At 53.3% G+C, this 15,923-nt stretch overlaps 1 protein-coding gene across 1 annotated transcript in view; it reads left to right on the forward strand.

Annotated features, from left to right (window-relative positions):
- Positions 1 to 15,923, forward strand: part of pear1 (platelet endothelial aggregation receptor 1) — a 70,479-nt gene that overhangs the window by 52,131 nt on the left and 2,425 nt on the right. Inside the window, exons 15-22 of the mRNA XM_088905860.1 lie at positions 6,052 to 6,186; positions 7,119 to 7,247; positions 9,086 to 9,202; positions 10,076 to 10,288; positions 10,687 to 10,805; positions 13,223 to 13,355; positions 14,342 to 14,410; positions 15,455 to 15,652. Of these exons, the coding sequence (XP_088761986.1) occupies positions 6,052 to 6,186; positions 7,119 to 7,247; positions 9,086 to 9,202; positions 10,076 to 10,288; positions 10,687 to 10,805; positions 13,223 to 13,355; positions 14,342 to 14,410; positions 15,455 to 15,652 (1,113 nt within the window). The remainder of the gene's footprint in view (positions 1 to 6,051; positions 6,187 to 7,118; positions 7,248 to 9,085; positions 9,203 to 10,075; positions 10,289 to 10,686; positions 10,806 to 13,222; positions 13,356 to 14,341; positions 14,411 to 15,454; positions 15,653 to 15,923) is intronic.

A 15,923-nucleotide genomic window follows, 5' to 3' on the forward strand; every position in this document is an offset into this window, starting at 1 on the left:
CGCTGACTGTATCCCACAGACCCCGCTGACTGTGGGGTATCCCACTGAGACCCCGCTGACTGTATCCCACAGAGACCCCGCTGACTGTATCTCACAGACCCCGCTGACTGTATCCCCCAGAGACCCCGCTGACTGTATCTCACAGACCCCGCTGACTGTATCCCACAGAGACCCCGCTGACTGTATCCCACAGAGACCCTGCTGACTGTATCCCACAGACCCCGCTGACTGTATCCCCCAGAGACCCCGCTGACTGTATCCCCCAGAGACCCCGCTGACTGTATCCCACAGAGACCCTGCTGACTGTATCCCACTGAGACCCCGCTGACTGTATCCCCCAGAGACCCCGCTGACTGTATCTCACAGACCCCGCTGACTGTATCCCCCAGAGACCCCGCTGACTGTATCCCACTGAGACCCCGCTGACTGTATCCCACAGACCCCGCTGACTGTATCCCCCAGAGACCCCGCTGACTGTATCCCACAGAGACCCCGCTGACTGTATCCCACTGAGACCCCGCTGACTGTATCCCACTGAGACCCCGCTGACTGTATCCCACAGAGACCCCGCTGACTGTATCTCACAGACCCCGCTGACTGTATCCCACTGAGACCCCGCTGACTGTATCCCACTGAGACCCCGCTGACTGTATCCCACAGAGACCCCGCTGACTGTATCCCATAGAGACCCCGCTGACTGTATCCCAGAGACCCCGCTGACTGTATCCCACAGAGACCCCGCTGACTGTATCCCACAGACCCCGCTGACTGTATCCCACAGAGACCCCACTGACTGTATCCCACTGACACCCCACTGACTGTATCCCACTGAGACCCCACTGACTGTATCCCACAGAGACCCCACTGACTGTATCCCACTGAGACCCCACTGACTGTATCCCACAGAGACCCCACTGACTGTATCCCACAGACCCCGCTGACTGTATCCCACTGAGACCCCGCTGACTGTATCCCACAGAGACCCCGCTGACTGTATCCCACAGACCCCGCTGACTGTATCCCACAGAGACCCCACTGACTGTATCCCACTGAGACCCCACTGACTGTATCCCACAGAGACCCCACTGACTGTATCCCACTGAGACCCCGCTGACTGTATCCCACAGAGACCCCGCTGACTGTATCCCACAGAGACCCTGCTGACTGTATCCCACAGACCCCGCTGACTGTATCCCCCAGAGACCCCGCTGACTGTATCCCACTGAGTCCCCGCTGACTGTATCCCACAGAGACCCCGCTGACTGTATCTCACAGACCCCGCTGACTGTATCCCCCAGAGACCCCGCTGACTGTATCCCCCAGAGACCCCGCTGACTGTATCCCACTGAGACCCCGCTGACTGTATCCCACAGACCCCGCTGACTGTATCCCACAGAGACCCCGCTGACTGTATCTCACAGACCCCGCTGACTGTATCCCCCAGAGACCCCGCTGACTGTATCCCCCAGAGACCCCGCTGACTGTATCCCACAGAGACCCTGCTGACTGTATCCCACTGAGACCCCGCTGACTGTATCCCACAGAGACCCCGCTGACTGTATCCCACTAACCCCGCTGACTGTATCTCACAGAGACCCCGCTGACTGTATCCCAGAGACCCCGCTGACTGTATCCCACAGAGACCCCGCTGACTGTATCCCACAGACCCCACTGACTGTATCCCACTGAGACCCCACTGACTGTATCCCACAGAGACCCCGCTGACTGTATCCCACTGAGACCCCGCTGACTGTATCCCACAGAGACCCCGCTGACTGTATCCCACAGAGACCCTGCTGACTGTATCCCACAGACCCCACTGACTGTATCCCACAGACCCCGCTGACTGTATCCCACTGAGACCCCGCTGACTGTATCCCACAGAGACCCCGCTGACTGTATCCCACAGAGACCCTGCTGACTGTATCCCACAGACCCCGCTGACTGTATCCCCCAGAGACCCCGCTGACTGTATCCCACTGAGACCCCGCTGACTGTATCCCACAGAGACCCCGCTGACTGTATCTCACAGACCCCGCTGACTGTATCCCCTAGAGACCCCGCTGACTGTATCCCCCAGAGACCCCGATGACTGTATCCCCCAGAGACCCCGCTGACTGTATCCCACTGAGACCCCGCTGACTGTATCCCACAGACCCCGCTGACTGTATCCCACAGAGACCCCGCTGACTGTATCCCCCAGAGACCCCGCTGACTGTATCCCACTGAGACCCCGCTGACTGTATCCCCCAGAGACCCCGCTGACTGTATCCCACAGAGACCCCGCTGACTGTATCCCACAGAGACCCCGCTGACTGTATCTCACAGAGACCCCGCTGACTGTATCCCACAGACCCCGCTGACTGTATCCCCCAGAGACTTCACTGACTGTATCCCCCAGAGACCCCGCTGACTGTATCCCACAGACCCCGCTGACTGTATCCCACAGAGACCCCGCTGACTGTATCCCACAGACCCCACTGACTGTATCCCACAGACATCGCTGACTGTATCCCACAGACCCCGCTGACTGTATCCCCCAGAGACCCCGCTGACTGTATCCCCCACAGACCCCGCTGACTGTATCCCCCAGAGACCCCACTGAGTGTATCCCACAGAGACCCCGCTGACTGTATCCCACAGACCCCGCTGACTGTATCCCACAGAGACCCCACTGACTGTATCCCCCACAGACCCTGCTGACTGTATCTCACAGACCTCGCTGACTGTATCCCCCAGAGACCCCGCTGACTGTATCCCACTGAGACCCCGCTGACTGTATCCCACAGACCTCGCTGACTGTATCCCACAGACCCCGCTGACTGTATCCCACAGACCTCGCTGACTGTATCCCCCAGAGACCTCGCTGACTGTATCCCCCAGAGACTTCACTGACTGTATCCCACAGACCCCACTGACTGTATCCCACAGACCCCGCTGACTGTATCCGCCAGAGACCCCGCTGACTGTATCCCACAGAGACCCCGCTGACTGTATCCCATAGAGACCCCGCTGACTGTATCCCACAGAGACCCCGCTGACTGTATCCCACAGAGACCCCGCTGACTGTATCCCACAGACCCCACTGACTGTATCCCACTGAGACCCCACTGACTGTATCCCACAGAGACCCCACTGACTGTATCCCACTGAGACCCCACTGACTGTATCCCACAGAGACCCTGCTGACTGTATCCCACAGACCCCACTGACTGTATCCCACAGACCCCGCTGACTGTATCCCACAGAGACCCCGCTGACTGTATCCCACAGAGACCCCACTGACTGTATCCCACAGAGACCCCGCTGACTGTATCCCACAGAGACCCCGCTGACTGTATCCCATAGAGACCCCGCTGACTGTATCCCAGAGACCCCGCTGACTGTATCCCACAGAGACCCCGCTGACTGTATCCCACAGACCCCGCTGACTGTATCCCACAGAGACCCCACTGACTGTATCCCACTGAGACCCCACTGACTGTATCCCACAGAGACCCCGCTGACTGTATCCCATAGAGACCCCGCTGACTGTATCCCAGAGACCCCGCTGACTGTATCCCACAGAGACCCCGCTGACTGTATCCCACTGAGACCCCACTGACTGTATCCCACAGAGACCCCGCTGACTGTATCCCACTGAGACCCCACTGACTGTATCCCACAGAGACCCCACTGACTGTATCCCACTGAGACCCCACTGACTGTATCCCACAGAGACCCTGCTGACTGTATCCCACAGACCCCACTGACTGTATCCCACAGACCCCGCTGACTGTATCCCACTGAGACCCCGCTGACTGTATCCCACAGAGACCCCGCTGACTGTATCCCACAGAAACCCCGCTGACTGTATCCCACAGAGACCCTGCTGACTGTATCCCACAGACCCCGCTGACTGTATCCCCCAGAGACCCCGCTGACTGTATCCCCCAGAGACCCCGCTGACTGTATCCCACTGAGACCCCGCTGACTGTATCCCACAGAGACCCCGCTGACTGTATCTCACAGACCCCGCTGACTGTATCCCCCAGAGACCCCGCTGACTGTATCCCCCAGAGACCCCGCTGACTGTATCCCACTGAGACCCCGCTGACTGTATCCCACAGACCCCGCTGACTGTATCCCCCAGAGACCCCGCTGACTGTATCTCACAGACCCCGCTGACTGTATCCCCCAGAGACCCCGCTGACTGTATCCCACTGAGACCCCGCTGATTGTATCCCCCAGAGACCCCGCTGACTGTATCCCACAGAGACCCTGCTGACTGTATCCCACAGAGACCCTGCTGACTGTATCCCAGAGACCCCGCTGACTGTATCCCACAGAGACCCCGCTGACTGTGTCCCACAGACCCCGCTGACTGTATCCCACTGAGACCCCACTGACTGTATCCCACTGAGACCCCGCTGACTGTATCCCACTGAGACCCCACTGACTGTATCCCACAGAGACCCCACTGACTGTATCCCACAGAGACCCCGCTGACTGTATCCCACAGACCCCACTGACTGTATCCCACAGGCCCCGCTGACTGTATCCCACTGAGACCCCGCTGACTGTATCCCACAGAGACCCTGCTGACTGTATCCCACAGACCCCGCTGACTGTATCCCACAGACCCCGCTGACTGTATCCCACAGAGACCCCGCTGACTGTATCTCACAGACCCCGCTGACTGTATCCCCCAGAGACCCCGCTGACTGTATCCCCCAGAGACCCCGCTGACTGTATCCCACAGAGACCCTGCTGACTGTATCCCACTGAGACCCCGCTGACTGTATCCCACAGAGACCCCGCTGACTGTATCCCACAGACCCCGCTGACTGTATCCCCCAGAGACCCCGCTGACTGTATCCCACAGAGACCCCGCTGACTGTATCCCACAGACCCCGCTGACTGTATCCCCCAGAGACCCCGCTGACTGTATCTCACAGAGACCCCGCTGACTGTATCCCAGAGACCCCGCTGACTGTAGCCCACTGAGACCCCGCTGACTGTATCCCACTGAGACCCCACTGACTGTATCCCACAGAGACCCCGCTGACTGTATCCCACTGAGACCCCACTGACTGTATCCCACAGAGACCCCACTGACTGTATCCCACTGAGACCCCACTGACTGTATCCCACAGAGACCCTGCTGACTGTATCCCACAGACCCCACTGACTGTATCCCACAGACCCCGCTGACTGTATCCCACTGAGACCCCGCTGACTGTATCCCACAGAGACCCCGCTGACTGTATCCCCCAGAGACCCCGCTGACTGTATCCCACTGAGACCCCGCTGACTGTATCCCACAGACCCCGCTGACTGTATCCCCCAGAGACCCCGCTGACTGTATCCCCCAGAGACCCCGCTGACTGTATCCCACAGACCCCACTGACTGTATCCCACAGACCCCGCTGACTGTATCCCCAGAGACTTCACTGACTGTATCCCCCAGAGACCCCGCTGACTGTATCCCACAGAGACCCCGCTGACTGTATCCCACAGACCCCACTGACTGTATCCCACAGACATCGCTGACTGTATCCCACAGACCCCGCTGACTGTATCCCCCAGAGACCCCGCTGACTGTATCCCCCACAGACCCCGCTGACTGTATCCCCCAGAGACCCCACTGACTGTATCCCACAGAGACCCCGCTGACTGTATCCCACAGACCCCGCTGACTGTATCCCACAGAGACCCCACTGACTGTATCCCCCACAGACCCCGCTGACTGTATCCCACAGAGACCCTGCTGACTGTATCCCACAGACCCCGCTGACTGTATCCCCCAGAGACCCCGCTGACTGTATCCCCCATAGACCCCGCTGACTGTATCCCCCAGAGACCCCTGCGACACCCTCTCCTCACTCCTTCTCATTCAAAATAATCAGTCTCTGAGAATTGTCTACAGCTTCTTGTTTTTTTTCTTCAATTGCATGCATATATGTTTTTTATTTGTGCTATGTATTGTGTACGGCTTTTGATCTGTTTGCAAAACAAATTTCCCCGTTTGAGCCGGAAAGAGAGTGAGTCTCTGTCCTGTCCCTCTCCCAGCCTGCCCTCCCGGTCTGTACGGCCCCCAGTGCAGCTGGCCGTGTCCTCGCTGCGTGCACAGCGCCGGCCCCTGCCACCACATCACCGGAGAGTGCCCCTGCAGCCCAGGCTTCACCGGACAGCTGTGCGACCAGGGTCAGTCCCCCCGTGTGCCCACTCACATGACCTGGGTGATTCCAGCAGATTCACGAAGGACCTCTAGGAGTGAATTATAAAAGCACAGCCACACAGACACCTAACTTACCCGCCATCTGTCCATAGAAGAGTGTAGTTACAGTGTAGGGAATGAAAGATAGCAGAGCGATGACCAGGGCTGGTCAGTAAGAGGCTTTGGGCTGTGATACGATGCCTTCAGAGGCCATTGGAAACCGGAATTTCCATATCTCTGCCCCATTATAGTAAAAGGGGGCTCTGCTGTGTGAGAGATGTCGTCCTTCAGATGAGATTTGAAATGAAGGTCTTAACTCTTTGTCCATTAAAGATCCTAGGGCACTGTTGGAAGGAGAAGTGGTATTATCTACACTGTCCTGGCTAAATCTGTACAGTCTGGCCATGGGCAGTCTATAAAGTGTTACTAGAGCATGCTGGTGCTTTGCGGATCACAGCTGTCCTGAGCTGCATGCTGATTTGATGCAGCGCGGGGACAGGAAAGCCAGACTTTAAGATCACTTTATTAACCCTTTACAATTTCTTGCATTAGGAATTTGTCTTTTCACAGACCCCAGCTTGCTCTCCATGAGACACACAGACAGGGAGAGAAGCTGGGGGTCAGAGCGCAGGGTCAGCCATTGTACAGCGCCCCTGAAGCAGTTGAGGTTAAGGGCCTTGCTCAGGGGCCCAACGGAGTAGGATTCCTCTGCTGGCTGCGGGATTTGAACTGGCAACCTTCCAGCCACAGGCGCAGATCCTTAGCCACAGAGCCACCGCTCCGCCCGCTGAGAGGGCAAGACGTCAAAAACCGCCGGAGCCGCAAAGCGAGGCTGGTGCGGAGCCATATGAAAACAGCCGCTGTGACGATCCTTTGTCACGGCAGCACAGCCTTCAAACCCCTCGCCCTTGTCTCCCAGGCTGCGCCCCAGGGACCTATGGGCCGGACTGCCGCCACCGCTGCCCGTGCCAGGATGGGGCGGCCTGTGATGGCGTGACGGGAGTCTGCATGTGCCCCGCGGGGCACACCGGGCCGCACTGCGAGTCAAGTAAGAGACAGCCAGGGCCACCCGAGGTCACTAGGGCTCTCTGATAGTGACTTACCTAGGCCAGGTGTAGGAGTGAGGTGTCACAATGCCCAGGAAAGGGTGTGATGTGCACTGAAGATACGCAGGCAAGGCAGTGGACTGCATTTATCAGGTGATCTTAACCCATCCACGCTCGCTCCAGATCCACCACTCTCTCCTGTTCACAGATTTGTGATACAATATGATTCTTGAAGAATGATCATTTGTGCTTTTGCTGAAGCCTACTTTCATGAACGCTCGTGGCATCCTCCTGCATGTGCGAATCTGCGTCTGGTGTGTGCTCCACATCTGAGGGGATATCACACAACTCGCCTCCGCAGTCGCTTGACAGTGTTCTCCAGCATCTTGTTCAGTGCAAACCTGCCTTTGCATTGTCCTTGTACAATAGCAAGTATTTTTTATTGATCTTTATTTTATTATTGGAATAGTAGCATATTCTCATGGTTTATTTTAGTGATAAAGTATCATGAATGTATATTTCATTTTTGTTTATATATATATGTTGAAAATCACATCATTTTCATGCTCTGGATCATTTCACATAAATGTGAATGCAAATTAGTTATAATTATCATCGGAAACAAAAACTTCTAACCTCCAGCCTTTCATTCATCAGCTGAACTGGGTGGAGCCACTGTCAGTGAGCTGCTGGCTGGCTAATGGGTTCTCAGAAATCACTCTTGATGTCCTGTAGGTGCCTTTTGCGTTATCAGCACATGAAAGTTGAAATAGTATTATTGTAGCTGTAGCTGATTGTACAGGCAGTGGGCCTTGCAGCTGGGCCACCCTCTGGAATATGTCAACTTGAGACATATTTCCTTTTGTTTGTATTACTGAGTTGCTGCTGTGTTGCCATCACAGTTAGAAAACTTCATCAGTCTGTACAGTGTGTTAGCAGAGAGGAGACTGGTGTGCCCTCAGGGACTTAAACCCAGTGGCTATAGCAGACAAGAATGAAATACATTGCTCTCTGGCCCCAGCCTTTCTGTACTTTTGGGTCTTATTGTTCAAGTAGTATGTTGTGAAATATGTTTCTCTACCCCAAAGAAATTTTTTGTGCAGTCATGGTAACCCATCCTTTTCCAAAGTACTGGGAATTGTACAACAGCAGATGATATGTCCCTTGACTCCCGGCAACTGTAAAGTAGTAGCAGACCAGGTCTTTTCCTCAATCTGTTCTGCTGTGGTGCAGATGATTGAAAGGCAAGGTTGCTGGTGCATTGTGTGTCTGGTACATTGCAGAAGGCTACAGCAGACCTCGTTAATATGGCAATTCGTACAGCCTCTAGAGTTGCCAGTCAATACCAACAGGAAACACACCTCATGCTATAAGAAGATACTGAGCCACTGCCCACATGATATAGATGTGTACACTGTTTATCCCATATCTCGGAGGGAGGCCTTGTGGGCCACCATACAGTATATCACATGTATTCGAGACAGGCGATGGTCCTTGGATCTGCCAAGGATGACTCGGTTTCTGATATTAAAATGATATATTGGAATCAATTACTGTAGTTCTCAATGCTGGTTCTCAGTGACTGGAGTTGCCTGTCCTCATTCATGAAATAGTGCAGAACGTTTATGGATGCATGTGTATGCACTGGCAGGGAGCACACTCTCAGCCCATCAGAATATAAAGCTTAAAAGATCAATGGCATCAGCCACTAGCCAGGGCAGTCTGGCTGGCACACTCACGTTCAGGGGAAATCCCGCAGCGGGCACACGTGCGAATGCCCAGTCCATCACGGCAGAGCGCCTGACGCCAGCGTGCGTGTGTGTCTCCCTCCCAATGACAGAGTGTCATCCCGGGACCTTCGGCCTGCACTGCGCCCAGACCTGCGCCTGTCCCCTCAACGCCACCTGCGACCCCCTGAGCGGAGACTGCCCGTGTGAGCAAGGAGACTGCGGGTCAGGTGAGAGTCAAAAACGGATCCGAACGGTTTTCCCGGATTGCATCACCTGTCCAGGTCTTTTCCCTCTTGAGTAAGGTGGAGACACATGTTCTTCCAAGGTGTTTGAGTTACCTGGCCTGATCAAGCCCCAGAGTTTAGATCCTCCCTGGGAAATCGGTGTGCGCCCCCTGGTGGACAACAGCACCAGCACCGTGCCCCTGAGTCAATGTGAACCTAGATTAGCTCATTACTGCCTTAACCTTGACCTGTCCACAGTTACACCCTCTCCTGGCTCGGACGCTGGTGGGACTGGATGCCCCCTTTTCAATTCAATTCAATTCAAAATATAGTGTCTTTCACAACAAGGTTGCCCCAAGGCGCTTAAGAATGCAAGTAACCATACATGTTGTGAATCCAGAACAGAAGACCAGAAGACAGTGAAGGAGAGAACCCAAAAACTCCTTAGTAAGGAGAAAAAAGACCTCTAGGGGTCCAAGGTCAACTTAGCCCAACCGCTTTGGGCATGCTAACATTATTCAATTAAAAAAAAGGAAATAAATGAATGAGGGTATTAATCCATCCATGCAGATTGCTGTAGATCAGCAAAATTCTCCTAAACGATAGCTATATCCACCATGTCCCTCTTGGATCCATGGCAGTGATGCAGCATCCATCTCAGATGGTCCCCAGCCCGGGCGCCATCCAGACATGTGGGGAGGAGAATAGGATAGTCTGGTCAGAACAGATGTATCTACCTGCTGGGCCAACACTGAGACACACAATGGCAGGGACAGCAGCACCAGCAGCCATGGTTGCAGCAGGCTGTGATGTAAGGTGTGAGTAGGCCAGGCTGTTTTGACGTCTCCGCTGTTGGTGTCTCCTCTCCCGCCCCAGGGAAGGGGGGCAGGAGCTCCATGGTGCCCGTGTCCCCGCTGGAGAGGGACTCGTGGGGCGCCATCGTGGGCATCGTCGTCCTGGTGGCCCTGGTGGTCCTGCTGCTGGCGCTGCTGCTGCTGTGCCGCTGCCGGCGCAGGGACAAGCAGAGCCGCGCGCCCGTCGTCTCCTACTCCACCACCCGCGTGGTCAACTCCGAGTACGCCGTGCCAGGTGCGCCGCCAACGTCTCCGGGAACGGCAGGCCCACAGGCCTGTCCGGGTCTTGTACAGAATCCGCTTCAACAACAAGGCAGAGTAATGTGCTCCAGACACCTGCCACCCTTTGTGTAAAGCATTTCATATATTTACCCCTACATATACATCCTTTTATTTGCACTTTGCCCTGGGTTACTTTTTTGATCGCTGGTTCATGAAACCTCACTTTGTCATCATCATTCTTAGATATTCTGTTTTTTTTTCTGAATTGCCTTATTTCTAAAAGACACATTCATCCAGAGTGGCTTTTAAGGTAACGCTGTGCGCGTGTGTGATGGGCTCTTGAACCAGGAACCCCTTGGTAACCAGGTCTGTGCCCCTAACTGCTGGACCACGCCTTCTTTCTTTCCTCAGATGTCCCTCACAGCTACTACCATTACTACTCCAACCCCAGCTACCACACCCTGTCCCAGAGCCGACTGCCCCCGCCTCACCCCCCCAACAACCAGGACAGGACGGGCAGCTCCATCAAGGTGGGTACAGCCCTGGTCAGGCCATGCCAGCTGATACGGGTAAAAGCTGTGCCAGTCAATCCAGGGCACTGGGAGACAGGATGCTCACCTGAAGACCTAGATTAGCTCATTATTGCCTTGACTTGCCTAGTGTTTCAGGTCAGGCGCTTTAACTGAAGGAAATGGGGCTGTAAGGTCGGCACTGAAACCTCGCCAAGTTGGTACTGTAGAACCTTCTACAATTGCCTGCTGGCGTCGCGATTCTGCTGCACTTTGGAAACGTGTTTGGAAAACCAGCCACTCCACTGCCAGGCCATTGAATACCCAGCTATGACACCTCTATTTCAGACACAAGCCTGGAGAGGCTGAGCAGATGGCAGATGCCATTTCTCACTGGGTCAGGGAGTCTCTCTTCTCATCAAGAATGTTCATGAGCAAATCTGGTATTTAAACATGAGTAGTTGCTCAAAAACAAAGAATCCAAAATAGTTTTAAAATTCGGATTTGCATGCATTTTATTAACTAGAATAATGTTGTGCTGTAAAGCGGATCTCGGTAGGTAGGCGATGAACTGCTCAGCTTACATGTGACAGTTTTTCTTTGAAGAACTGTCCTCTCTCACGCTGTCTGGATTGTATAATGCCTGTCTCCTCGCACCTCTTCATTTCTCTGTGCCTTCTGCTTCTGGTGCACAGCACCAGCTGCTGGGCCAGAGCAGTCCTGATAGCTACCTTCTAGTCTGAGAGGTTTGTGGCGACTGGCGTAATTGCTTTCTCCTGTAATGTGCTGTGTAGCTCTCGCCTCGATGGCTTTGAAGCTTACTTTCTGCCCCAGAGCTGCAAAAGCTCTAGCAGCTCTGCCACAGTTCTTTGCCCTTCAGCAGTTCTTGCAGACCTGGGCTTGACTTGCTGTAGATGAAAAGTCTTTCCACACGCAGAGCCTGTATTTGCCTCTGTCTGCATTAGTAGTGCTGATGCCTTCTGTTCTCGTATTTGCACAAGCGTGTGGGACTGAATTTAAAATAGGAAGGAAATCAGAGGAGATTTTTCATTTCTAGAGCACAGTTCTTCAAAGCCTGGGAGAGAAATCCTCACCTAAGCTTTGGGTATTGATTGCTGTGAAATCTCGCTTGTTTAAAATTCCTGCAATGGATTCACCAGGGAAGCAGACATCAGCAGTGAGTTCCATGGGGATCAAATCTCTCCTTTGCCCCATGGAACTGAATATTTAACAAAACAAACACAACCAGGGCTTTGACTCATTAATATAGCTCAAAACCAGTAACTGAGAGTAATTACCCCAGAGGCTATAGGAAGCAGAAAACTCGGTATTCTATCCATCCTTGCATTTTCTAGCTGCTTCTTCCAGTTCAGGGTCACGGGGGAGCTGGAGTCTATCCCAGCAAGCAGCGGGAGCAAGGTGGGGTACACCCTGGGCGGGATGCCAGTCCATCACAGGGCACACACTCGCACCAGGGTCAATTTACCCAGAAGCCAATTAACCTACCTGCAGCTAACCTCCCACCTACCATGGGAGGAGATCCATATAAACACAGGGACAACATGCAGACTCCATGCAGACAGCACCCCATGACCCCAGCCCTGGTAGACAGGAATGCACCACCATGGTGCCTGCCAGTACACTAATTATGCACTAATTTTGAAAAACACAAGAGATCCGGGGGTACACTGTAGCATCTATCTGTAGCACAAAAAAGTTGTCAAAAGGAAGGAAAAATAATAGCTTGTCATATCATATGCAGAAACACAGGAACCACCTCTGCTTCCTCATTTCATTGTTTCTCTGGGTTCTTTTGAAAGCACAACTTTTCAGCCTTTTAAAGCAAAGCCCTCCACGAGATGGTAATACATGGTAATTACGCCTGTCAGAGCTGATGCTGTAATGCAGCTCCTTGGTGAGGAAGGATGCCGCTTGAAAAATAAGCAGTCTGGTGGTCCAGTCGTGCACCAGGAGAGACAGGCTGTATCCTGACACCTCGCTCAAAACACAAAAGACCTTCTGGTAGACTTTCATTACCAGTGTCTGTTCCTCTCATCACGGACGTTGTTTAGCAAGAAAAGCATTGTGTGTGATGAACCAGAGTTTAACTGGCTGCCCTGCCGTGCGTGAAGGAGTAAGAAGCTGGCTGTGCAGTAGTTTGGGCATTCGCTCTGCTTTTCCTGCTGTGCTCTGTTCCCGATTGCAGTGGGCATGTCTGGAATCGTTAAAGAGCCCGGGAAGGAGGCTGCCGGTGGGAACCAGCTTTGTTCCCTGTGGAGGAGAGGAGGGTGGGATGTGGTCTGGCTTTGTGTGGGGCTTGCAGCTCGATTGTGCGTGTGTATTGTGTGTGTGTGTGGCTGGCAGGCTCTGTGCAGGACTGCGGTTCAGTTAAGCTGATGCTGTGTGATTTTGTCCCTCTCCCCCCGCCTTCTCTACAGAACACCAATAATCAGCTTTTCTCCGACATGAAGAACTTGGAGAGGGAGAGGCTGGGGCTGTTTGGAGCCGAGAGCAATGCCACCCTGCCAGCAGACTGGAAACACCAGGATCCTGCAACCTGCAAAGACACGGGTACAGAAAAGCCCTCTCTTGTAGTGGACTGTGAACTACAGGCAAGCCACAGGGACTGCCGCTGCACTGAGTCCAGCACTGCCCCCACAGATCAGTGCATCGCAAAGCAAAGCCCTCCGCCACATGGCGATACATGGTACATATGCCTGTCGGAGCTGATGCTGTGATGCAGCTCATTGGTAAGGAAGGGATGCCGCTTGAAAATAAGCAGTCTGGCGGTCCACTCCTGCACCAGGAGCAGGCCAAGTGCGTCACATTTAACAGTGAGTGAGCAGTGGCACTGGTAGCTTTCACTCAGGATCGGTACAGTACATCACCCACCAGCTAATAATGCACAGCAGCACACAGGGGGTTGTTGTCTGGATGTGCGCATAATCCACAAGAAGTCATTATCAGTTTATACAGAGGTCTGTGATTGTGAACTGAGTGAGTGAACCATCCCTGAACAGTTCACTGTACAGTCCAGCCTTGCTGCAGATGGGCCACCCACCCTGTCCAACAGGACGCATCAGGTCAGACATCTCGCATTGGACACGTTTGTCTGCTCGCCCTTCTGTCTGGGGTTTGTTGGACGAAGGCTCCAAAGGAACCTTACCGATAGAAACATGGACTTGAAAATTTAATTAGGGACTTAGCCAGGCCTCGAGAATTAGAGAATGTGAAATGTCCTAAGGGGCAATATTTTTTTCTTAAAATAATTTAATGCAAAGAAATGATTTCCTTGGATGGATTTGTGCATTTGTAAAGAAGCACGCAAATATGGGACGATGCAGAGTGCATCAGAGTGACACAGCAGTCAGAGCAACTAACTCTTGGGTCAGGGGTTTGCTGCTGATGTGGGGCACCTTGTGTACGGAGTTTGCATGTTGTGTTGTCCCTGTGTGTTTGCCTTGTGCTGAATTGCTGTCCCATCCAGAGCGTAGCCCCATCTTGCACCCTGTGCCTTTCAGATAGGAATGAGTAGCTTTCAATCAATGTTTTGACAGGTGCCTTCAGGATCGACAGGTGCTACAGCTACAGCAACAGCAACAGCCTGAGCAAACGCTATAACACAGGTACAGTATCTGTTCGGGAGCACAGGCTTGTTTTATTACCAATGTTATTTTATAAAAGGGGAGCGATGCTGCCAAAATACTGATCTGATACAACTTGAAGTCATTAATGCATCTCCCCTCCCTAGTATACTGACCAACCTCACAGGAACAGAGACGCTTTGCTGTCACAGAGCTGTCTGTCAGAACTTTTTGTGAAAACCATTAACACAGCTCACAGGTCATATTGTGCTTTCCTGCACCCCTAAAAAACCTTTGTAAAATAAGGTCAGAGTGAAATACTTGACTTTTATTTAACGAGCCAGATAGCCAGAGATTAAGCTGTGTTTCAAGGGCACTCCAAAGACGAATGAGTGAACACTGAATGCAGGCTGAGGTTTGAAGCCGCCTGTTTTTGGAGTTGGCCAAGACATCCCTGCTCTTTCAGACAGCTCCCCAGCACTGCTGATGAGGCCGATACCCTGGCTTCTTTAAAGAAACATGTCTTATGTGACAGGTTCCGAAACTGGGGAATACATTTTATAATCTGTTTTAGAGGGAAAGAATGCTGGCCAGGTTAACTGGTGTCTCTACTGTACCTTATTTGAGTGTGCCCACCCCTGTGACGGGCAGCCATTCCCCACAGAGTGTACAGCAGTCCCATCTCGCACCCTGTGCCTCCTGGATAGACTCCAAGTTGCCGTGAGCGTAAACAGGGGTGGGTGGATATTACAGAGTGGCCAGCTGGCCAGTGCCACCACTGCAGGGACAATCAGATTGTCCTTCGGAGTCTCCCATCCCAGCACAGAGCAGGCCCAGCCTGGCTTAGCTTCCTCGATCTGATGGGATAGCGGCGGCACAGAGCCGTGGGGTGTCTTATTGGAAATGTATGAGCCATTGCTCTAACATTCGCAAGAAGACTCCTCTAACTGTGTATTCTCATCCTGCATATCATGTGTGTTTTTTTAGTGTTGTTGTCATTCTGTAAAAAGTTGTTTATTATTATTATTTTATTATTATTGCATCCGAGTCAGCCGTGCTTTAATTAACTGGTTCCTCTCACATCAGGTTTGTCCAAGGAGTGTCCTCTGAATCTGAGCAGCAGCTCTCTGAACAGCGAGAATCCCTACGCCACCATCAAAGACCTGCCTGTACTGGTGGGCAGGCCCTCCGAGAGCAGCTACATGGAAATGAAGTCTCCAGTGCTGAGAGAGCGATCGTGCGCCGGGAGTGGCCTGCTGACTCCCTCCAGCAGCACAGCACAAGGTGTGAGCACAGGGTCCAACAGAGAGCACAGGGTCCAGCAGAGAGAACAGGGTCTAACAGAGTGAGAGCAAAGAGCACAGGGTCTAAAGGAGGGAGAGAGAGCTGAGAGCACAGGGTCTAACAGAGAGAGCAGAGAGTCTAACAGAGAGATGAGAGGGCACAGGGTCTAACAGAGAGAGCAGAGAGTAAAGAGCCTAACAGAGAGAGAGAGCAGAGAGCACAGGGTCTAACAGAGAGAGCAGAGAGTCTAACAGAGAGATGAGAGGGCACA

This window comes from Atractosteus spatula, chromosome 25, assembly GCF_055471065.1.
Source record: "Atractosteus spatula isolate fAtrSpa1 chromosome 25, fAtrSpa1.hap1, whole genome shotgun sequence".
In the NCBI taxonomy this organism is placed as follows: domain Eukaryota; kingdom Metazoa; phylum Chordata; class Actinopteri; order Semionotiformes; family Lepisosteidae; genus Atractosteus; species Atractosteus spatula.